This window comes from Bubalus kerabau, chromosome 13, assembly GCF_029407905.1.
Source record: "Bubalus kerabau isolate K-KA32 ecotype Philippines breed swamp buffalo chromosome 13, PCC_UOA_SB_1v2, whole genome shotgun sequence".
Lineage (NCBI taxonomy): Eukaryota > Metazoa > Chordata > Mammalia > Artiodactyla > Bovidae > Bubalus > Bubalus kerabau.
Window position 1 is genome coordinate 7,150,841 of NC_073636.1, and position 24,213 is coordinate 7,175,053.

The 24,213-nt window shown below is 44.5% G+C and overlaps 1 protein-coding gene across 2 annotated transcripts in view; it reads left to right on the forward strand.

Moving 5' to 3' along the window:
• The window catches only part of SPTLC3 (serine palmitoyltransferase long chain base subunit 3), a 151,383-nt gene that overhangs the window by 118,816 nt on the left and 8,354 nt on the right, over nt 1-24,213 (forward strand). For both annotated transcript variants that reach the window (XM_055543411.1, XM_055543410.1), the window contains exons 10-11: nt 14,846-14,981; nt 21,936-22,065. In XM_055543411.1, coding sequence (XP_055399386.1) covers nt 14,846-14,981; nt 21,936-22,065 — 266 coding nt within the window. The remainder of the gene's footprint in view (nt 1-14,845; nt 14,982-21,935; nt 22,066-24,213) is intronic.

Consider the following 24,213-nt stretch of genomic DNA (forward strand, 5'->3'; position numbering starts at 1 on the left):
GAATTCTCCAGGCAAGGATATTGGAGTAGGTTGCCATGCCCTCCTCCAGGGGATCTTCCCAAACCTGTGTCTCCTACATTGTAGGCAGATTCTTTACCATCTGAGCCAACAGGGAAGTCCCTTTGCTATCATATACATGGCAGTATTTGATTTGTTTATAATTGAGTGGCTAATAAGGTTTCCCTAGAAAGGACAGAGTAGTGGAAATTTACATACAAGTGAAAATAAATAGTGTTCCAATTTCTAATATATAATATCCAACTTCAGTAGAATACATTTTCATTGTTGCTAATAAAATCTCCTGTGCTTAAACAATAAAGGAAAATAGAAGATTCTTCTAAAAATAGAATCTTCTAGTTTTCTTCAAAATCACACTTGTCTTGCCCTTAAATAGGACCTTCTGGGTGGCAGGGTGGGTGGCAAGATGGAATAATGAATTGTGTTTTTCCTTGATGTAAATACAGGATTTGACAGGATGAAACACAATAAGCTGTCTTACCTTCATAATTTAATATGTTTTCTCAGTATAATATTCTGGGATTATTGCTGCAAAAAAGATAAGACAAATAGTATTACCAGCTTCCCTCTTCAATCATCTTACAAATCAAACTTAGATATTATTCAGATATTTACCTCAATTCTCCACTTTCAATATTTCAGTGTGAGACCCCGGCTTTGGTAAACATTAGCAGGAAGGTCAGTAAGAGAGGGATGGGGTAACTGACCCCCCAGATTAGATCTAAGGACCCCTGTCATTGTGCCGATACAGCATTCTTCCTCAAGCAGAGCTTCCTTGGCTCTTTAGAAAATAAAAATCATGATGAGCCCAAGATCTGAGGAGGAAGTGTTAAATAGACATGCTCCCCAACAGAGGGCCTCCTCACACTGATTTTCTGAGATTCTTTTTATTTCTTGCATGACTTGAAAGGTATTCAAAACATTCTATCTGTGAAGAAGCTGTTACCTCAGCCCCAGGTTTCTGTTTGTCCCCGTGGTGTCTTTGGCAAGATTAAGGAATGAGGATTCAGCTAACGTGATTGCTCTTCTTTTTCCCTCTGCATACTGGCCTCTGGTGTGGGGAGGCTCTCCCCTGAAGCGGGGAGGTGATGTCTTTTAAATCCATATTTTGATTAGATTATAGCATCACTAGTTTATGGTGACTATTCTCAAATTAAAACTGAGTGTTCTATCCCTTCCCTGCAAAATCTCTGGTTCTATTCCCTGAGAATATCTAAAGGGTTAAAGAGGACTGTGGTTTCTGTTCAAACGGAACAACAATGGAAAAGGGAAAGCGGATGATTCTGGTGGATGATGTTAGTGGATGAAGTCCAGATCATGTTTAAAAACACAGATAAGTCAAAATCAGAGAAAACAATGGTGGTCCTTTCTGCTTTCCAGCAACTTCCACTTTCCTCATTGTTGACCCCTGGGCCACCACCCAGACCTTCCTTGCTCCCAAAACCAGACACAGACGCCCTTGTGTTTTCTGCTACTCCAGCTCTCTCTCAGAACTTCAGACTGGAACTTGGGGACTGGATGAAATGTGGATTCGGCACAGCTTGGAATGGGGGGTTGTTGATGCTGGAGAGACCCTTTTAACTTGTGCCAGCAACCCCAGACCTTCCATAACTATCCTTTCCAAAGTACTACCCCCTCCCTTGTGGGTGACTATCTACACCATTTTCCTCCATAGGGTCCATCACCACTTAGAATTATGTTCTTGTTTCTTTGGTGATTGTCTGTCTCCCCTAGGAGAGTACAAGTGCCATGAGGGCAGTGATACTGTCTCAACCTCAAGCGATATATGTTGGCTGGATGAGTGACGCCCCTCCCCCTCCATTCAGTGTAAGCTTTGGCCATATCCTATAACTATTCACAAGGCTTTGGTACCACCCTCTGCGTGCTTGTGATGTTTCCTCTGTCTAGAAGACTCTCATCTCTCCCCACACATCCACTATACCCACTCTTCACCTTCTGAACCTTTGTTCAGGCTTCTAAGCCCTGTCTTGATGCCGCAGACAGGAAACAATCCTTTCTTCCTCTGTCTCATGCAATCCTTGCCTCTTATGTTAGTCACACACACCTTAGTCCAGTCCTCCAAATATGTAGTGATTAGTTAGTTATTAATAATTGTGCCTTAAGCATCAAATGGGCTTCCCTGGTGGCTCAGATAGTAAAGAATCCACCTGCAATTCAGGAGACACAAGTTTGATCCCTGGGTCAGGAAGATCCCTGGAGAAGGGAATGGCTACCCAGGCCAGTATTCTTGCCTGGAGAATCCCATGGCCAGAGGAACCTGGTGGGCTACAGTCCATAGGGTTGCAAAGAGTTGGATGCAATCGAGTGACTGAGCACGCATGCAAGCATCAAGTATATGAATGAATGAAAACTGAATGACCAAATTTAAGGCTAAGCAGATTCCCTGAATTCTAATCACTCTCTATAAATAATTATAGTATCATTTCTATAGAGGTTACTTACAGAATTATTTTGGTTCAAATACTGGAGTTATGATCACTTCCTTGGTAGATACATGCATAAGCCAAAATGTACCGTTCCTTTTCTATTCTTTTGATAAATGAATAGTTTTACATGATTACATATGCTAAGGCTTGTTCTGGACACCATCTAATATAGAGATGAGTAAGCAGGATAATTCAAGTTATTGCTACCAAATCACAGAAGCAAAAATGGAGGTTTTTCCTTTAATTATCCAAGTAGTAGCTGAATCCCTCACTTAAGGTTTCCTCTGGAGACACCATCCAAAGCTCAACTGTGCATTTGACTCACACAGTAATCAGCAAAGACTGGCACCAGCTAATCCTATGTCCAAGCTGAAGTGTATTTCCAAAATACAGGTAAGAGGGTTTTTTCCTGTATAGCATTTTCCACTGAGTATGCTGAGAGACCTCTGCCCTCCTCTCCTCCATCTTAATGGTGATTTGCACTTAGCATCCTTTTCAATCAAGAAATTTCATGTTTTCATGACATTCCCTGGCAACTAGTAATGAGAGATTGAGGAACTAAATTTCCCACAGGAAAATTAGAGTTTCCCTTGTTTCCATTTAGCCAACAGAAAGCCAATGGTCATTAGGATTTTGAATCCTTGAAAACTTTTCATGGTATCTTTGCTTACAAGGTCAGTTTTAGTTAAGTTTAACTTGTTGTGATAATGAAGTCCAACACATAACACAATAGACATTTATTTGTTGTTCATATAAAGTCCAAAAGGGATGTTAACCCAGCCTCCTTCCATCTGGTGGCTCCTCCCACTTCAATCTATGGTTTAAAAGGCTGGGGCAAGGAGCAAAGATGACCTGTGTGTGGGACGTTTTCAGGGGCCATGACTGAAAAGGCATGTTTCATTTCTGCCCACATCCTCTTGGTAGAACTGGGTCGTGTGACCTTGCCTAACCACAAAGGATCCTGGGAAATGAAATTAACCATCTGCCTGGGAGAAGGAAAGGGTTCGTTGAATAGCCAGCCAGTCTTTGCCGCAGTACTTAACCTCAGTCCAGAACATTCTTCCCCCGCCTTTCTGATGGATGTATATTGTGGGAAGACATTGTATATTTTAGACAGTTTCCCAATCTTTCTCTATTGACTTAGTAAATAAACTCTTGACCTGGAATGGAATAAAAGTAGCTAAAGAAAACAAAACAAAACAAAACAAGGTCCAAAAGACTGAAGATGAATCTGTTCCTTTTATAGGGACGCTCAGGGCTTCTAGTCTGGCTTTTACTAGAAACACTTTGGCTTCTTTTTCACAGAACCTGATTCCAGGCCATGGCAGGTACTGAGATCATTATCATTATAATGGTGCTAAATTCCCCAATGTTGTGTACTTTTTGGAGGCAGAAAGTGGACCCTGGGCATAGTGCTTCCCAGAAGAAACTAAAAAGACGTGAAATTGGAACAGCTCTGGAAGTCAAGCCAGAACAGGGGAGAATGTATATTTTGGAAGTGGTAACACACTCTCAGAAATTCAGGACATTTTGGGGGAAGGGAGGATGTGATGAGACAGAAAATTATAAATTGCATCTTTATCAGAAAATTATATTGCCATTTAAAACATGCAATTTTAAACCATGGGCCTTTGGGTTAATTATCTGAATTGGGTGGGTTTATTTTGAGACATCACAACTCTCTTATTCAGCCACACTTCGGTTATCTGGGGACATGGACTAAAAGAAGGCAAAGAGGCTAAAAAAGTATCAAACTTCTGATGTTCATCATATCAGCACCCAGCAGGTGCAAACCAATCAAGGGAAAACTAAATTCTAAACCCAGGTAGGAAGATAAAACTAGCAATTTTATATAAAGATGGAATGTATATGAAAATATGATTCTGTGCAACATTGCTTTAAGCATCCATCTATTTTGGGAAGCATTAAAAACTGCGTGCTTCTGTTTTGTACACATGGGCGAATTCAGTCCACATAAATCGTTCTCTACCATACCTGGGATTTTATTTAAAAATTTTCCAGAGGCTTAAATTTCTATTTTTTTATTCAATTCTTAACAGGGGTTGAATAAAATGGCAAGATCTTTCAAATAACTTCATTCATTTATGAACCTCAATCATTTTTCTTTTCTTTATCCTCCAGAGAGGAAACTTAAAAGAGTGAGACTTAAACTATAACGCATTTGCACTGGAAAATCCAGCTATGCTTCATTTTTAAAATATTTTGTCTGGATTATTTCATTCATCCTGCTCATTTGTGAAATTTTGTCGTGAGATTGGCAGGTGAGATACTGACCCCACTCCTAACCCGACGTGGACTTGGAGAAAGTGGCCCCCGCGCCTTCCAGCTGTGACCCTGGACCTTTGCTCTGGTCCCTGGAACAGGGCACACATATTTTTACACTTGAGTTTGATAGGTTTAAAAAAAGGGAATACTAACTGGGAAGATTTAGGACCTTGAAGGCGGAAAGAAATGAGTATACTGGGCAACAGCAATTCTCTCTCCAGAGTGGGATTTTCTTGCTTTCCTGCTGTTTGCATTTGACATGAGACTCATTCACAAACTTCTAAGATATTGCTTCTCCACAGGGCAAGCTGTTTGGAGGGCTGCAAACCACGCCTTTCCATCCAAACCATCAAGCTTATCCTGTGGCCGTTCTTGCTAACTTACTCTTCACCCAGAAGCTCTATGAGGAATAAAGAGGGACAACCAGCAGGACTGTGATCAGGCAGATGAAGCCATGATAATTAGAGGCGGAGTTTGCAAAGGTCTTCTCAGCACCTACCTTGGCAGGGAGTTTAGCGAATACAAATGCACTTCCTCCAAGTTCTTTTCTCCCCTGAAACCCCAACACATTGTTAGTTCTGTCCCTCTGCAGTCCGTCCGTGAGTGCAAAGAAGTCCACAGAGAATCCCACCTGAAACGGGCCGTCTGGAGCCCCTGGCATCTGAGACCCGTGGCCTTGCTCAGGGAAGAGCCCTGCCGCTGCTTCCTAAATCTGTTTGGCCCTTGGTTGCCAGCTGGAGACACAGAGAAATGCAGAGAAAGAGGCAGAAGGCACAGAGGGCTGGGCTTTCTAAACGGTTACAGGCCACTGGCCTTTCAGCAATAGTTAATGCAGAACAGATGGCAGGTGCTACGCTCGGCTGGCTCTCCACTGAGAGGCTGCCTCTGTCCATGATTAATCACCTGTGCTGGGGGGTCAGAAAGTTCTACCTGGCCTGGGGGGCGGGGAGCGACCTAAGGTTGGAGTTAGCAAGCAAAGTGACAGTCATTGCCTCTCTGCCCTGTGGCTGCTCACATGTTTTCAGGACCACAGTCGGGTGGGGAGGGCATCCAATGAACAGAATTAGCCAACCCGTGGAACCCTACCTAGGAGGGGAAGTTTGTCTGCTTCTGCAGAAATGGCTCAAAAACTGGTCCATAATGTTCTGTCCTTTCATTTACTTCCCCTTGAGTTAGCCAAGGGTAGAATTTTATGACAGATCAGTAAATCCTGCACTTGCTTTGAGGCCTTAAACGATTTCCCCGGCTCGAGTGTAAAGAGAATCTGTTTGTCTTTTCCATGGCACTGGGGCAAAAGGATAGTGTAGCCACTTCCTTCCTCCCGTCCTACAAACAAGATATCCTTTTACACCAGGAGTCCTGCAGAAGTTTCCTCTTCACTTTTGTTTCCTCTGTGTGGATGGGGAGATGGGGGAGTTGTGATGTAACACACATGGAATTCTCTGTGGGTTCAGTCCAACGGGAGAAGAACGTGATTCCAGCTGTAGGATCTTTGAGGGTGAAGGGGAGTTGCTGTTACACATTGATCTTTGCTTTTCCTGTCACAGGTTCATTTTCAACTGAACAGCAAAAATCGCCAATACGGTGGGGGCTGTACCCTAGCCCCACTCTTGTCTGGAGAAGTTGGGGAGAAAACCGGTTACCCCACCAGCCACAGCTGGGGAGGATTAAGCAGGTGGATTTGTGGCTGTGCTCTGGGCTAGAGAGAATATGTTAGTTCTCTATTTCTGCATAATAGATGACCACAAATTTCAGGGCTTCCTGTTTTTATCTTTTGGCCATGCTGCACAGCATGTGAGATCTTATTTCCCCAACCAGGGATTGAAGCTTTGCCCCCTGCACTGGAAGTACAGAGTCTTAACCACTGAACTGCCAGAGAAGTCTCAAACTTCAGAGGTTTCAAACAGCACCCGTTTATAATCTCACAGTCTCCTGCGGTCGGGAGTCTGGGCAGACTCTGGCAAGGCAGAAATCAGGGTGTCAGCAGCTTTCTCTGGAGCTCACCCTTCTCTTCCAAACTCACATGGGCGTGGCAGAACCCAGTTCCTGAGGGTCGCCAGACCGAGATCCTGGTTTGTCTGTCAGCTGGGACCCCACCTCAACTGCTGGAGACTTGAATTTCTTACCATGTGACGCGCTCCATCTTCAAAGTCAGCAGTGGAGAATGTCCCTGTTAAGACCCCTCCCTCCCTTTTTGAGTCTCTTTCTTCAGGGAGAGCCCAGGCCTTTCTCAGAGCTAACCTGATTAGGTCTTGGGTATTGGTTAATGCCCCTAAAATTCATTTTGCCTTTGTAAAATAGGACTTTATGTAAAGATTTCTAGTAGTTATAAGCTTCATCTTGAATACTCCGAATGAATATTAGTCTAGTGAATACTTAGTTCTGGAAGATAAGAACATGTAAAAACGCATGCCTAGGCACCAAAAAAAAAAAAGAAGCAAACAAAAAACTGAGGTTACAGGAACAACCAGAATGGCTGTAGATAGCACAGGTCACTTCTGCTGGCCACAGCTTCAGAGGGCAAATCCAAGCAAGTCAGTTCAGTGCTTGATGATGACTGAAAATGAACGGTTTTTAATCTTTTTGAACCGTAGGATTTTTTTCAGATGAAATGTACATGGAAGCCCATGTTATAAAATCGTTGTATAACTTGACAACAGTCTTATAGGACCAATGGGTACCAGACGCTCTCCAAAGTGCTTAAAATAAAATCCTTGTAATGGTACGAAATGGACATGCTTGCTACTGTTATTGTCATTGTCATTATTCACATTTTACTGGTGAAGAACCTTAGTTGCAGAAAGATGAGATGCCTTGCTCGAGGTGGCAGAGTGGATTTTGAACCCAGGAAAATCAGGCTCCCAGTCCTCGACTCTGTTGGCGTGGAAGCACGTTGGAGGTGGGGGGTCTGTTCTCCCAGCTGCTGAGCCTCCACCTCACCTTTTCCCCCCACCCGCTAGGCTTCCTCAGTACAACCTGCCTGGCAAACACTTTGAGAACCAGAGAGTTTGAATACTGTACACCCTGCCTCAAAGGGGCTGCCGAGGGGCTTCTTCCATGTGCACCGTCTCTTGGAGCCCTTTCAAGGAACTCCAAGAAGCCGATTCCTCAGCCACAATCTCTCCTTGGCCACAGCCGTCGCTGCAGCCCCTCTCTCACCCATTTCTGCTGCCACCCTGGCCTCCTCCTGTGCCTGGCCACCTCCAGCCTTGCCTTACACGATGCAATCTCCTCTCCCGAAACCCCCTCAGAACATGGCGTACCCTGTTTGTGATGCTGCCTGGACTCTCTAGTGCCCACCAGCTCCTAGGCTGGCAACTATAGCCCTCTGGGTCTTATTCCCCTGATCTTTCTCCTGACGGTGAACCAAATGTTCTAGGCAAGCGGGCTGCCGAGCCCCCTCTGGTGTATAAGGTGTGTTCTTGCCACCTCCGGGGTCTTTGCTCCAAACTCCCAGAGCATTTCTTCCACAGGGCATTCAATTTTCTACCATTTATAATCATTATATTAATTTTCCTCATCTATAAGCTCCTTGAAAACAGTAGACACGTTCGTCTTTTAATCCCGCCACACAGCAGCCACCACACTGAAAAACAGTAAGTAGCATTCTCCCCAACGTCCCAGGAGACAGATCGTTACCATCCCCACTTAACAGAGCAGTAAATTAATGCTCAGACACGAGTGACTTGCTCATCTTCATGGCAAAGAGAAAAGGGTGGATGGAAGCTGACATACGGATCTGTAGATGGAGCAGAAAAACGCAAAAATACTCAGAGACAAAATTGCTCTCCAGAGTCTTCAATTAGAATCACCCTTATTATCTTCATAGAATCAACAGCCACAATAATTCATGACTACAAGGGCTGGTTTTGAACTAGGGTACACACCACAGTCAGCCAGGGGAAGGCTTTCAAGAAGGTCCACACCAGTCCTGCTGGAGCAGAATCTCTGCAGATGGGGACTTACCCCTGAGTATCCTAGAAAACAAAAAATTCCCTGAAGACTCTGGTGTGCTCCCCTATTTAAGAATCTCCAGTTCACAAGGTTCCCAGAAGACTCCAGCCTCCCAAGTTACCCTCATTCCCCATCATTAGTAACTTTCTAAGGAACTGCTTTCTATTTAAATGCAAATTAAAATTAAATCATATCACGTATTCTGTAAGGATTCAAGAAGCACTGCTGTGTGACAGGCCTGCTGACTCTGTCTCTATCTGTCTTACAGCCCTTCTCCCGTGTCTATTAGCTGATATCTGCCCAGTCTACTGGTAGACTGTGTGCATGTACTAAGTTGCTGTAGTCATGTCTAACTGTTTGTGACTCCGTGGACTGTAGCCCTCCAGGCTCCTCTGTCCATGGGATTCTCCAGGCAAGAATACTGGAATGGGTTGCCACGCCCTCCTCCAGGATGTCTTCCCAACCCAGGGATCAAACCCGTGTCTTTTATGTCTCCTGCATTGGCAGGTGGGTTCTTTACCACTATCAACACCTCGGGAGCACTAACTGGTAGATTATTTCTTGCCTAACTGGTAGATTATTGTACAGCCCTAGAATTTTTTATCTTCTCCTCCTTATTAGCAGCTGGCCCTTCTCTGATACACAGTGAAGGCTTTTCATTTGTGAAATGTATGAACCCATGAATCTTGGGACTCATACCTCATCGGGAATAAGTTTAATAGCTTCTTCAAAGAGCAGACTCGGATAAACTCGATGGCGCCACCAATGTCCAGGTCCACCGGGTAACGCAAAAGCCATCTCCCAGCCTCAGTGTCCTCGTCTGTGAAGGGGACCCAGAAGCACAGAGCCTGGCTCATAGTAGCTGCACAAGGGATGCTCATCCTTACCTCTCCTTGTGGATTAAGCCCCTGACGGTGTCTTTGAGCCGCGAGTGGCTTGGTAGAGACACGGAAGTGAAACCGTCCAGCCTGCCCAGTCCCTCTCCTGCGTGCATTAATGGGGGCATGGCCTTGTGGATTAAGCCCTTGATGGTGTCTTTGAGCCGTGAGTGGCTGGGTAGAGGCACGGAAATGAAACCGTCCAGCCTGCGCAGTCCCGCTCCTGCATGCATTAATGGGGGCATGGAGAGGCCTGGGCAGTCCTTGGCACATGTGCGTGTGAGCATAACACATGCCATAACCTTGGAATCTGGGCATCAAAAGGGAGCGCTTCAGCGCCTGATAAAAATGTGTGTTCCTTTCCGCAAACCACTCCAAACCCTGTTTTCGCCATCCCACTGGGAAGCTTGTCACTGCTAATGTGATTCTTATGATTCTTGCTGCTCTGTAGCCTCTTGATCTTTCCTGAGATCTCCCTGCCCCAGAGTGTGTTGGAAACAAAATGTCCTGTCTGGTGTCCAGAGCTTAAAATAACAGACGTTGGGTTCCTGCTGCCACGTTGAAATTTTACTCCTAGGTCTCTCCCAAGCACCCCCGCCCCCGCCCCTCCCTGTGCCTGGAGGAGAAGCCTAGTGTGAGCATCAGACAAATGAATGGAAGGGAGGGGAGGCCGTGGAGGGTTGGGGTGGGAGCGGAGGGGCAGCGGAGACCTTCTGAGGCCACTGCGGGCACCCTGGAGGATCAATTTGGTTGTTGAGAAAGATCAACTTCTTAAATTGTGCGACAGGTTTTAAGGGAAGATTCTACCCACCACCCTTTCCCAGCACAGCTGCCAAGAAGCAGGTTTGAGGTCTCCCAGTCTGCATTCTGCACTGTGAGAGGAGTGCCATGGGTGTCTCTGTATGTGCCCTTTTCAACCTGGGGCATAAAATGAGTCCCCCCCATGGCATCTGGGTCTATGCACATTTCCTTTGTTAGACAGCGAGCTTGAAAAGTCTGCAGAAAATAGAGAGTGTCATTGGTATTGGCTGGCAAATGCGCCAGAGCCTTACAGAGGGAAATGCCTTTCTCTTTCTTGCCAGCCGATGGTTCAACAGAGAAGAAATTTTCCTTCTTTAGCTTCTGACAGGTCATTCTGGGCATGTCCTCTGTCCACAGTGCCTCCTGACCCTCTGAAGATTGAGTTGTCCCAAGCATATTTTTGGAAACTCCACTGATGATTGTTTTTATTAGGGGACTGCATGGCTTTGTAGTGGGATGCTTAGGGTTTTATTTGTTTTCCTTCCCCGGCCCCAGCTGTTTTTGTTTTAACAGCATTGGAGAGAAGGTTAAACCCAGTCCATCCCTCAAGTCGGCAGAGCTAGAAACCTGAGTGGGCCGAATGGCACCCTACAGGTCATCTGCCCAGTTGGGTCCATCCCTGACCTTATCCAGCCTCACGGGAGGGGCAAGGTTGACAGTGGGGTTGATCTCCAGTCAAGTGAGCATTTTGGAGCTGATAACTGTTTGGGAGCAAGTCACCCCCCAAATGTACCACTGGAGACCCCAGGCGTTCAATAATTGCTGGGATGTCATCTTGCCAAACAAGAGGCAAGGACATATGCCCATCTTTTTACTTTCCATGTCCCACCAAGGAGCATGACTCAGCCAAGACACAGCCAAACACAGCCACCCATGGCCTTGGGGCTGAACTGCTAATGGCCATTGTTTCTGAGACACATTGTTTCCTTGGCTGCACCTGGTGAAAGCCAAAACTCATGCTTGGTCTCATTCCCAGAGATGCCGATTTCATTGGTCTGGGGTACAGTCCGGGCATGGGGCTCTGCCAAGCTCTCTAGATGCTCCCAAGTGCCACTGAGACTGCTGAGAACTGCTGCTAATGGAAAAATGTAACTAACCTTGTAAATATCTGTTTCCCAGACACAGTACTAAGCATGTTCCTGCACTAATGCCTTTATTGCTCCAAGTCTTCCTGTGAAATAAGTTTATTTATTTCCAGGTAAAACTGAGGTTTTAAAGCCTTAAGTTGTCCATGTGGAGTTTGGAGTTTCCTAGTCCATTTAATTCCAGAGCTTATTCCTTTTCCAGAGAACCAAGAATCCAGCAAAATAACACAATTGCATAAGCTCTCCAGCACTCTACATAAGAGATCTCACCCCTAACTTATTTATCTGGGCGGGGCCTCCCCTGTCTCCTCTGTAATAGGTTGAAGGAGAATCAGAAAGTATTTAACTAGGGACCTTATGTGTTGCAAAGGGAAGGTCATTACCATGCCCAGTCTTCATCCAGGACCCCTGTATCAAAGGACAAGTGCAAAAATTCCTTCTACTTTGACAAAGTGCTTTTCAAACAAGAAGCTCAAAGTACAGCATAATTAATCAAATCCCCCACATCCTGTAGATGAGTAGCATTTTATATGTACAAATTTCTCTTTGCCTCCAGGCCCTCCAACACTAGGAGAATGTTTCCAATTTTCAGAAGTGAGCAATAGAGTAATTGAAAGGAGCTGTATCTTGGCCAGCTCAAAAGACGTCAAGCCATCTATAGTAGCCCTATGTGAGAAAAAGTGGCATCCACAGTGTGTCATAATGGCTTGCCTGCCATGCTATGCTGTGTGGTTCAAAGAGGGAAAAGACAGCAAGAATAAAACATCCAGTTCTTAAGAGTCAGCTGCCCCTGTGATCAATATTCTGATCCATCTGGTCAACTCTCCAAAGGATCTAGAAGCCAGAAAGTAATGACATTAGCCGGTGATCCAGTTACATGGGTTAATCAAGGCAGAGAGGACAGACGGGGCCGATTAAGTAGCGGGGCAGCTCAATGATGGATGAGTCATTATGGGCAAGTGCAAAGATAATGCCATTGGGAAAAGCAATATAAGTCATTCAGATACTTCCAGACCAGGAAATCCTTCTAGTCCTAGAGGGGGATCATTTAGGAAGTATCAGACCCAGCCTGATGAACTCATCTATTCATTGTACAGCTAACCATCAACAGAAGAGCTGAACACACAAGGGGACAAGCCATATGGAATACATTTTGAAGACTGGGATGTATATCTGTGCCTTCATTTGGAATACCTTCTTATTTTTTTTTTATTTTATTGACGTATAGCTGATTTACAATGCTGTGTTAGTTTTAGGTGTACAGCAAATTGATTGAGGTATACATGTACATGTATACATTTGTTTTTAGATTCGCTTCTCATAGGTCATCACAAAACGTTGAGTGGCGTTCCCTGTGCTATTAATATATAGTAGATCCTCATTGGTTATCCATCTTATGTACAGTCGTATGTGTACATTCATCCCAAGCTCTTGATTTATTCCCACGATGTTTCCCCTTTAGTAACCATAAGTCTGTTTTTCATAAGTCTGTTTCTGTTTTGTAAATAAGTTCATTTGCGTCCAAATCACCTTCTTTAAGCAAGTCATAGTCCAGCCCCTCTTTTCTGATCCACAATACCCCCTGCTCCTATGTTCTCATCTTCCTAAGCACACATTGTTTCAATGTATGGTTGAAGAAAATTTTTTAAAGTAATGACAAATATTTTTCTTCTTCACTTCTAGTTCTGTCCTTCAAATAGCTTCCTCTGTGTACCAGAAGACACTTCAGCATGTTCCAAAACAATTCTTTTTTTTTTTTTAAGCACAAAACAGGCTGTGTCTATGCAACAAAATTTATTGCATTTATTCCTAGTCCCTTTCTTGGATTTATGTTGCAAATCTGAAATTTTAGGGGAGAGAGCTTATTGTTTCAGGAAGGTGGGTAGGAAACTAAAAGCCCGTATGAATGAAAGTAAACTACACCTGTAACTGTTTCTTTAAAACCAAGTCCCAGCTAGGAACCCTCAAAGCAACAGTTATCCATGAGCACCATATTAATGACACCAGTGAAGGCCAGTTCTCCTGACTTCTTTTCCCTCCCTGATTGCTCCTGCTTTTGTCTCCCTTTTAAGCTCCTCTTCCCAAGCACTCAATGCTGGATTCTCCAATCTCTGTACTTCCGGTTTTTCAGACAATCTACTCACTGTTCCTTCTATCTTGCCCTGCCCTCAACCACTTCTTGCTGGTTCTCAACCATTCTGTTTTTTCTACAAACTATAGGACCGTTGCATCTGTTTCCTGGGTGAGGAATTCCCTCCTCTTTATTTTGGTAACCTTTGTCTATCTTTCAGATCTCAGTTCACTCATCACGCGTTGCTTTCCTCGGACTTGGTCTAAGCTCTCCACTGTGGACTCCAAAACACCACACGGCATTTGTTACCACCCGCATCAGAGTTGCAACTTTACATTCATTTGTGATTATTTGATCCATGCCTGTCCCCCTCAGGAGACTGTTTCGATCTCTTTTCTCTCGTTGCTCCTGACTGAGCATTGCCCACTTCTCTACTTCGTGGCTACCCTAGTTTCTACTGACCAATGATTTTCTCTGTCTCATAGATTCCAGTAATACACTTTTCTCTCAATTCCCATCATTTTTTGTTTGTCATCCAATTGTTGATTCTCTCTAAATTTTTTATAGTCATGCTCTACTAGCAAGACAGTGTTACTGGTTTAATTCATATGTATTCTCTTTGGCAAATTTCTCATGAGAGACCCACTCACAGCTCCCTGGGCAGCAGCCAAATGAACTGCCCTTGGGCCAAGCATATCCTTTATTCATGGGCTGTTGCCAGCCTGGGGGACAGGTCAGCTTTCTCAAGAAAGTACAACAAATGAGGTGTTTTTCTCCCTCACGGTCTGCTTTCTGAGGACTGGCAGAGCTGGGGAGGGATCTTCCTGGAGAACAAGTATGGGGGAAGGGGTGAAGAGTAATAACAGAAAAGAAGATGGACAGTTGAGGTTTGCAACAATCTCCTTCTTGGTTGGTGTTCCGTTTCCTGTCACATTCCCTTCCCCTGAACTAACGTGTCTGTAGCAGTTAGCAGATTCCACACACTGTGGGTACCTAGTAAATAGTAGTTCACCTCCTTCGTTCTGGCGAGACACCCTTCCTGCTCCTGAAGCCTAGCCTGACTGTAGTGGGCAGCAGTAGCCAGCAGCACCGTCCCCTGGACCCTGTCTTCCAGGCGCAGGGCACGTCCCAGGCATCAGTGCCCACACCTGCCCACCAGGAGATCTTTGCCCACCCTGCTCTGACCCTCCTCCAGCCCTTAATGCAGGCCTGCAGAAAGACTTGACAGCACTTGCCAAGACCGTCTGGCATCTGCTTCCCTCTTCCAGGTGGGAACTGATGGATTTCATGCCTATTTCCTTCCAGGGCTGCAGAGAGTACAGCAACTGGCAAAAAATACAAGATACTTCAGACAGAGACTAAGCAAAATGGGATTCATTGTGTATGGCAACGAAGAGTCTCCCGTGGTCCCCCTGCTCCTTTACATGCCTGCAAAAGTAGCGTGAGTATCCAGCGGACCCCCACCGTAACATAACACCTAAGCCCCAGGGTGATCTGATGGAGATGGCGCTCCAACACCAGGGGACTCTCTCAGCGCAGATGCTGCTCTGCATCTTAAGCAAGATGCTGAGCTCAAAACTCACTTGTCCAGTTTCTCAGAAGTCACAAGGTCTTGTGGGAAGGGAGCCAGGTGCTGCAGCTCACCATTTCCACACTCTGTGAACTGGGCGAAACCACTTGCTGCCTGGTTCTATAAATGAACAAGGGTCGTGCCCTTCCTCCTGCCCCAAGATCTTTCTCAGGGAGAACCTCAAAAGACCCTCTCTCCCAACATTCAAAAACAACATGACTAGGCTCTGTGCGCTCTCCCGTTGAACTCTCACAGCCATCCTCCAAAGAAGGCAGCCTCATGTGTGGGGAAACTGAGGCTGAGAGCAGTTAAACAGCTTTCCAAAGTCAAGATCAAGTGTAGGAAAACCAAAAGGCAAACCCAAACTTAGGCTCTTGCTCCAAAGCTCTTGCTCCCAACACCAAATTTTAATATCTCTCCTGTAAGCCGACTTCAGGTTCTTTTCCACTGATTGTGACTCTGAAATTGAGCATTAGTAACAAATGCATAAAGAGAAAAAAAAAACGACTTTTTCTCAATATGGTGTTAATGAGTTTTTCCAGGAGTCATTCTCCAATCTGCTAGACATGAATGAACTCTGTGATTAAAAAGAAATTAATTAAAATCTTTTCTAAATATAAAATATTTGTGTGTCTGACCCAGCACATGGGAGAAAGTAATTATCAACAGATGTTCATCAGATTCTGGAGGTCCTGACACTCCTTTAACACAACCGTATTGTTGGAACTTTCTATTTGATTCTCTGACAGTCTAGGTTGATTGGCAGACTATTAGAAGTAGTATAGAAAAGAAGCTCTGGGGCTATTTGTTGAAAACTCATGATGGTTAGGACTGAGTTAAACATTCCTAAAAGATGGTTTCTTTGGTGTCCACTCACTCTCGCCAGGGCCAAACGACACGCACGTGAGTTGCCTCGTGCACCGCAGCTGTCCACCACTGAGCCCTTTGCTTGTGGATCTGGGTCAGGAAATCAGCACTTGGGGTGGCCCAGAAGACAGGGTGCTTCGGGAATGCCACAGGACACTGCTCTGTGCTGATGGCGGGGAGCGGGGACAACGGTGATTCCAAGCGGCAGATACCCCAAAGCCCTCTAGCATCTGGTCTTGGATGGCACAGAAAAAATCCACATTTACTCAGAGTGGCTGGGGAAGTGGCGTGTTCCGACTCCACGCTTAGCCCATGCTTATCTAATACCTTATGATTTGCTCAAATGAAGACACCAGAAGTAAGCTTGCTTTATTTTGGAATGTGTCAAGTACACAATACTGGAGGGTGGTGTTAGGGAGTATGCTTTATATTTGATGATGGAAGCTGGAATTAGAACCTCAACAGGATGGGAAGTTGAGTCCATCTAATGAGAAGAGCCCACGACAAACAAAACAAATGCACTTAAGTGCATGGCGACAGAATGAAAGAGAGTTCCTCTCCTGCTTTATATGACAGGAGTCCTGACTTGGCAAAGCTAATGTGAAAAACGAAAGTAAAACTGAGAAGGAATTTCCTGGAAAAGTTATCTTCTAGAGTATAATGAGATGTTTGGAATGAAAAAGAATTTTCATTCTGTCTCTTCCTCATTAAACCAAACTTCTGAATCCCTGCTTTTCTTATATTGAAAATGAGATATATCAGGGTATATTGGCCAGTAGTGGGATTGCTGGGTCATATGGTAGTTTTATTCCTAGCTTTTTAAGGAATTTCCATACTGTTCTCCATAGTGGTTGTATCAACTTACATTCCCACCAATAGTGCAAGAGGGTTCCCTTTTTCTTCATACCCTCTCCAGTGTTTATTGTTTATAGATTTTTTAATGATAGCCAGTCTGACCAGTGTGAGGTGATACTTCATGGTAATTTTTATTTGCATTTCTCTAATGATAAGCAACATTGAGTATCTTTATACCCTGCTACTGCTGCTGCTGCTGCTGCTAAGTCACTTCAGTCGTGTCTGACTCTGTGCAACCCCATAGACGGCAGCCCACCAGGCTCCCCCATTCCTGGTATTCTCCAGGCAAGAACACTGGAGTGGGTTGCCATTTCCTTCTCCAATGCATGAAAGTGAAAAAATAAAGTGAAGTCGCTCAGTCGTGTCTGACTCCTAGTGACCCCATGGACTGCAGCCCATCAGGCCCTTCTGTCCATGGGATTTTCCAGGCAGGAGTACTGGAGTGGGGTGCCATTGTCTTCTCCACTTTATACCCTGAGAAGATCATAATTCAAAAAGATGCATGATGCATGTACCCCAGTGTTCATTGCAGCACAGTTTACAATAGCCAGAACGTGGAAGCAACCTAGATGTCCATTGACAGATGAATGGATAAAGAAGTTATGGTACATATATACAGTGGAATATTGTGCTGTGCCAAGTCACTCAGTCATGTCTGACTCTTTACGATCCCATGGACTGTAGCCTGCCAGGCTCCTCTGTCCACAAGGATTTTCCAGGCAAGAATACTGGAGTGGGTTGCCATGCCATCCTCCAGGGGCTCTTCCCAACCCAGGGCTCAAACCCACGTCTCCCATATTGCAAGCAGATTCTTTACCATCTGAGCCACCAGGGAAGCCCAATGGAATATTATTCAGCCAGTAAAAAGAACAAATTTGAGTCAGTTGAAATGAGATGGATGAACCTTGTGTCTATTATACAGCATTAAATAAGTCACTAAAAAATATCACATATTAACACATGTATATGGAATCTAGAAAAATGGTACTGATGAAGCTATTTGTGGGGCAAGAATCAAGACTGTGAAAATAGAGGGGGAAGGAGAGCGGGGATGAAGTGAGAGAGCAGCACTGGCGTGTGAACACTACTGTGTGCAAAACAGATAGCTAGTGGGAAGCTGTGGTGTAACACAGGGAGCTCAGTCCAGTGTTCTGAGGATGGGAGAAGGAAGGGAGGGGATACGTGTGTAATTATGGCTGATTCAAGTTGTGCAGTGGAAACCAAACAACATCATAAGACAATTATCTTCCAATTAAACATAAATTTTAAAAAAGAAAGAAAATGGGATTGAATAGGACCTATTTCCTAATATCATTTGAAGATTAAACAAGATGAAGTCTATCAGCATTGGCATGTCACCTCTTACACAGGGTCTACTCAGTGTTGGCTGTTATTTTTAATAGTATTAATAGTGCATATGAAGCACTTCATATAGTGATTGAATAAGCACTCAGTCAGTGGTAGACATCACAATACAACTACTTCTACCACTGTGGCTACAATGATTATTATTACTAGTTTCAACTGAGTGTAAGATTGAGTCATTGTGGTTGCGTGTCTTTTTAAAATAATTACAATATTTTACAAAATCTTTATTTTATACAGGATAAAGCAAAATAATTATTATCCTTTAATAAAAATAAAACTTCCAGGAAAAGAGTAGGAAAAGATCTTGCTATGTCCTGCATCAACTGGACCTTGGATGATATGTCAAATAATCTAATACCTTCCCATGTAAGATAGTTTTAAGGAGGAGCTAATATTGCTGAATGTTAATTATATGCTAAGGAAGGCTCTTAAACCCAATGTTCAGCCATTGAAGGTGGGATGCCTAGCTCGGGTTTACAAACGAAGACACCTAAATGCACAAAGTCAAAACTATTTTCTCAGTGTCACTCCTGTTGTAGGTACTAGGGCCCAGAGTTCAGGTCAGTTCCATTTGCCTCCTAAACCAGGGCTCTTTTCAATGCACTGCACAGCCTCTCAAGCTTTAGTCCATGGGGGAAAATACACATCTCTTTAAAGCAATGCGGAGTATAATTTAACCCTCTTTAATGCCATCATCGGTGAATCAAAAGGGCATGGATTAGTACAATGGGGACTATACATTTAGCACCAAAAAAAATCTAATTATTTCTGTTGTTAAGGAAACTTAGAACAGTTTAGTTCCAAAAGGTAATGTTATCTATTGTTGGCAGGAGTAGCCATTCCCTGGTCTTGTTTTCTTCTCGGATATTCCTTCAATGGAAAGTTTATATGCAGAAAAGCTTTTGAAACAGAGGGTTAGTTGTCTCAGCCAGTGTCTGAACACTTTTTCCATTTGCTTATTTAAAAACCTTTGATTTTATTAAAGAACCGTGATTTCTTCACATTTCCCCCCACTGCAGAATAGAAATATGATCTCTAGCCAGGTATCCTTTTGAATAAAGTCTTACTGCAGCTCTACCACTGGACTCTTCTATGTAGTAGAGTAGAATGTGATTTCACTGATAAAAAATCACTTAAATAATCAGAAGAATTGTATTTCCTATTTGGTGGAGGACTGACATTTTCCAGCCCCAGGCCTCATCGTATGCTTGGAGGATGGTGGTGCAGAAAATGCACTGATGCTGTGTGCAATGCAAGGCTAATATTTTATTCTTCTTATTCAAGTAGTTTAGTTTCTTTCGGGCTATGCCAGCTCTAATTTGATTTGGGGAGTACAAACCCAAAGGCTCATTATGCTGAAAGTTCAGAACAATTATATACATTAACTGAAGGAGGCTAGCTTTAGTTGTGTAAGTTGTAAGCTTTAAATTTAGACATGCTCCAGGGAGGCCTCAGATTAACCTAATGAATCAACAGGCATATATTTCACTCTACATTCTTTGGCAAAACTCACTTCCTCTGGTACAAAGAGAAAAGTGCAGACAGTGAAAATGGTCTTTGGGGAGTCCCAAAAGCCGACCAGAAATCATGGGTCAGGTGGTTTGTACTCTAGCAATAAAAGCACTTGACTTGTTTCTCAGACAATTACAAGCTCTCATCCTGTGCAGTTCCGTGGGCAGCCTTCCATAGGGTGATCAAGAAAGAGAAAGAATGGCCGGTTTTCAAGCTTCCTCAGTTAGAAAGCTCCATCTCCTTGCAACCTTCCCAAATCAAAGGCTGAATCTCGCCTTGCCCGAGCCAGGGGGCCAGAGAGGCTGTGTTTGGTGGTCCCTGTAATCTCCATCGCTTCCTTTGATAACCCGCCTTCTGCCTGAAGAAACCTAAAAGCCGTCAGCTAAACAGGAGGAGAAGGAGAGACCCCACAACCTTCCTCTCTGTGGCTGCATTGAGGATTCTTCCTGAAATTCAGGGTTTCTGTGGTGCTGTCAGCTTCCAGCCTAAAATAAGACACCAGCAAAGGAGAAGGAAATGGCAACCCACTCCGGTATTCTTGCCTGGAAAATCCCTGGACAGAGGAACCTGGCAGACTACAGTCCCTGGGGTCACAGAGTCGGACATGACTTAGCGACTAAACAACAACCACCGCCTCTTAAAGCTTAGAAGATCTGAGACCTTTACCCTACTTGTGGGCAGAGCTTCTCAAGGATGAAGGAGTCCTGTGGGGAGTGATGAGCACAGAGAGGGAAATACTCACTTACTTGGACACACAAGCCTGTGCCTGAGGTTGGATCTCAGTGCAAGAAATTAACAGACTTTGGGAGCTCAGTATTCTAGAATCGTTACTGAGATTAGCTCTGAAATGGCACCCCACTCCAGTACTCTTGCCTGGAAAATCCCATGGATGGAGGAGCCTGGTGGGCTGCAGTCCATGGGGTCGCGAAGAGTCGGACACGACTGAGCGACTTCACTTTCACTTTTCACTTTCATGCATTGGAGAAGGAAATAGCAACCCACTCCAGTGTTCTTGCCTGGAGAATCCCAGGGACAGGGGAGCCTTGTGGGCTGCTGTCTATGGGGTCGCACAGAGTCGGACACGACTGAAGCGACTTAGCAGCAGAAGTGGTTAAGGGGAAGGAATCCTAGCTTTAAAAGGTTTTACTCTGTATCATAGAGCTTTGTAATTCTATGACCTAGATCTCTAGGCTCCTTCTAGAGAAGGACTCTGTGAGTGAACACTTCTTTCCCTCCTACCCTCCTCCCCATCCCCGCTTAGTCCAGCCAATGGGTTTGTTATCCCTGAAGGTACACATAAAAAGTGAGAAGACCCTTGCTATTTCATATCTTTGGCTTGATGGAAAATAAAATCCTTGTCTCTGGAGAGAGAACGTGGCTTGTGGTTGTCTCCCACAGACCCTCTGATCCAGATTCTGAAATCACAGTCACGACATAGAGGCCTCTCAAAATCTCCACACTGTATTATCGGTACTGTACTAAGTATTGAAAGCATATAGGTTTGCATCTAACAAATCATTTCCTTATGTAATTGCATTGTGTTACCGTTCTTTTTATTGGAGTATAATTTCTTTACAATGCTGTGTTAGTTTCCGTGTACAACAACATGAATCAGTCATATGTATACACATATCCGCTTCCTCCTGAGCCCCGCTCCCGCCCCACCCCCACCAATCCCACCCCTCTGAGTCATCACGGAGCATGGACTGGGCTCCTTGGGTAGACAGCAGCTTCCTACTAGCTGTTCATTTTACACAAGGTAATGTATATATGTCAATGCTACTCTCTCACTTCATCACATCCTCTCCTTTCCTCTGTGTCCACTAGTCCCTGCTCGAAGTCTGTGTCTCTATTCTCATCCTACAAGTGTGTTAGGGCTTTTATTCCTTAGGAACTCTACAGACAAAAAGTTTCCATATATGCAAATTTGTTCAACCAGGATCATGGTCGTGTCCATGTCCATCCGCATTTTCTGCTCAGTGTCGAAGACTGAACACACCATTGTCTAATGAACGGGCCATGTCCCACAATATACACACACAGTTATGGGTGCCATCAAGTGACTGGCTGCCACATTTCCTGGTCAATTGTATTTGACAGAAGTTTCATTACTTCAGTTATCTTCTACTTATTTTTTAAAAACAAAGTCATTAGCCACATTCCTTTTTTGGCTGTAGAATTTTGTCAGCTCTCAGTTAACCTCCTTCTTAATCTTTCCCTTAGGGCTTTTGCAAGGCATCTATTAGACAGAAAAATCGGTGTGGTGGTCGTTGGATTTCCAGCTACGCCCCTTGCAGAAGCGCGGGCTCGGTTTTGTGTTTCAGCAGCACACACCCGGGAGATGCTGGACACGGTGAGTGCCCACGGCTCAGCAGAAGCAGTGGGACAGGGCCTCGGAGTCTGAGTGCCTTCTTTTACAGAGCTTGCTTGGGTTTCCGTGGATTTCTCTTGGATGGTGTAAGGAAACAACACCAATAACCCTCACTACTTAAAAAAAATAAGGAGGTTGGGGAGGGGAGTCCCAGCAATGCACAACAATGTGATCAACTCCGAAGACAGAAAAGAAAATCAACCCAGGGAAGACTTGAGTCAAGTCAGTGTTTCGGTTTCACAGCAAAGACTGACTGAGAAGCCAGACGTCTGCGCTTGGCTTCTTCTTAAATGCTGATGCTGATTTCTTGTGCTATTTCAGCAGCAAGGGCCTACACCCTGGCACTGGTCAGAGCCACTACATCCATCACGAGAAAATAGGCCCCAAATAAGCCACATTTGGAAAGCCAACAGCAAAGACAGACCTATTGTAAAAGCTCATCCTACCTGGGGTGCAAAGGATTTCAAAACCATCTTACCATTTTACTGTCCTTAAATTTCAATCTCTGTATGAATGAATACTACCAGATCCAAGCCAGGTCAGTCAGTTTGGAATTGATGAAACTGTCTCATAAAAATCAATGCAGTTTAGCAAATGCTATCAGGTGTCTGCTGTATGCAAAACTCTGGGGCAAAAAGTCTAAGAGGACGTACTATAAACAGGCACCTCATAATAATACCAGAGAGAATAAATTCACCTAGTAAAGAAGGACAACCGCAGGACAGACACTGTAGATGACAATCTAGTGAAGATAACTGCAGGAGCGTGGAAGTGCAGCGAGTCATCACATGTAAGGAGCCATTTGAGCAAAATAAGAGATGATGAGGTCAAGGGCAATGGGAGCAAAAGAAATGAATCTAGGAATGGACATTATGCATGCATGGATCTGCCAAGACTTGGCAAATATTTGGATGCAGGACACATGTGGGCCAGGGAATCAAGGATAATCCAAGGTCTCTAGCCCTCTAGTGAATGAAGGACAGCAGAGCCAAGTTACTAGGAAATAAGGTACGTGGCAAAGAATAGCAAATCATCAGCCGGACTAGGGGAATCAAATGAGCTCAGTTGTAGACATGTAGGGATTACATGTCTATGAGCCATTGGTGGAAAAGTTCCACTATTATACATAGGATGGATAAACAGCGAGGACCTACTATATAGCACAGGGAACTATACTCAACATCCTGGGACAAACCATAATGGAAAAGAACGTGAAAAACAATATATATATATGTATAACTGAATCACTCTGCTGTGTAGAGAAAGTTAATACAACACTGTAAACCAACTATACTTTAATAAAATTTTTAAAAAGGAAAATCCAATTCTAGAGCTTAGGAGAACATGCAAGACTGGAGTTGCTGTAATTTGAGGAACTAAGGGGAGATGGGGGCTTCCCAGGTGGCTCGGTTGGTAAAGAGTCTGCCTGCAATGCGGGAGACCTGGGTTCAATCCCTGGGTTGGGAAGATCCCCTCGAGAAGGAAGTGGCAACCCACTCAAGTATTCTGGCCTGGAGAATTCCATGGACAGAGGAGCCTGGTGGGCTACAGTCCATGGGTCACAAAGAGTTGGACATGACTGAGTGACATTCACTTCACTTAAAGGGGAGATCACTAAAGTCAATGGTAGAAGAAAGAATTGTCCAAATATAAGTACATGAGTCAAGGGCAGACTCCAGAAGTGCCTGTATCTGTGGGTGGATACAGGAATCACAGATGAAGACCTGGGCTCAGATGCAGCTCAGTTCATTTCAGTTCAGTCGCTCAGTCATGTCCGACTCTTTGCGACCCCATGAATTGCAGCATGCCAGGCCTCCCTGTCCATCACCAACTCCTGGAGTTCACCTAAACCTATGTCCATTGAGTCGGTGATGCCATCCAACCATCTCAGCCTCTGTCGTCCCCTTCTCCTCCTGCCCTCAATCTTTCCCAGAATCAGGGTCTTTTCCAATGAGTCACTCTTCCCATCAGGTGGCCACAATACTGGAGTTTCCACTTCAACATCAGTCCTACCAATGAACACCTAGGACTGATCTCCTTTAGGGTGGACTTAGTGCAGTCCAAAAAGTCATGAGCTGGTGTACTGCCCAACACTAAAAAGGCAAAAGCTTCAAGCTGGGGGAGAATCAG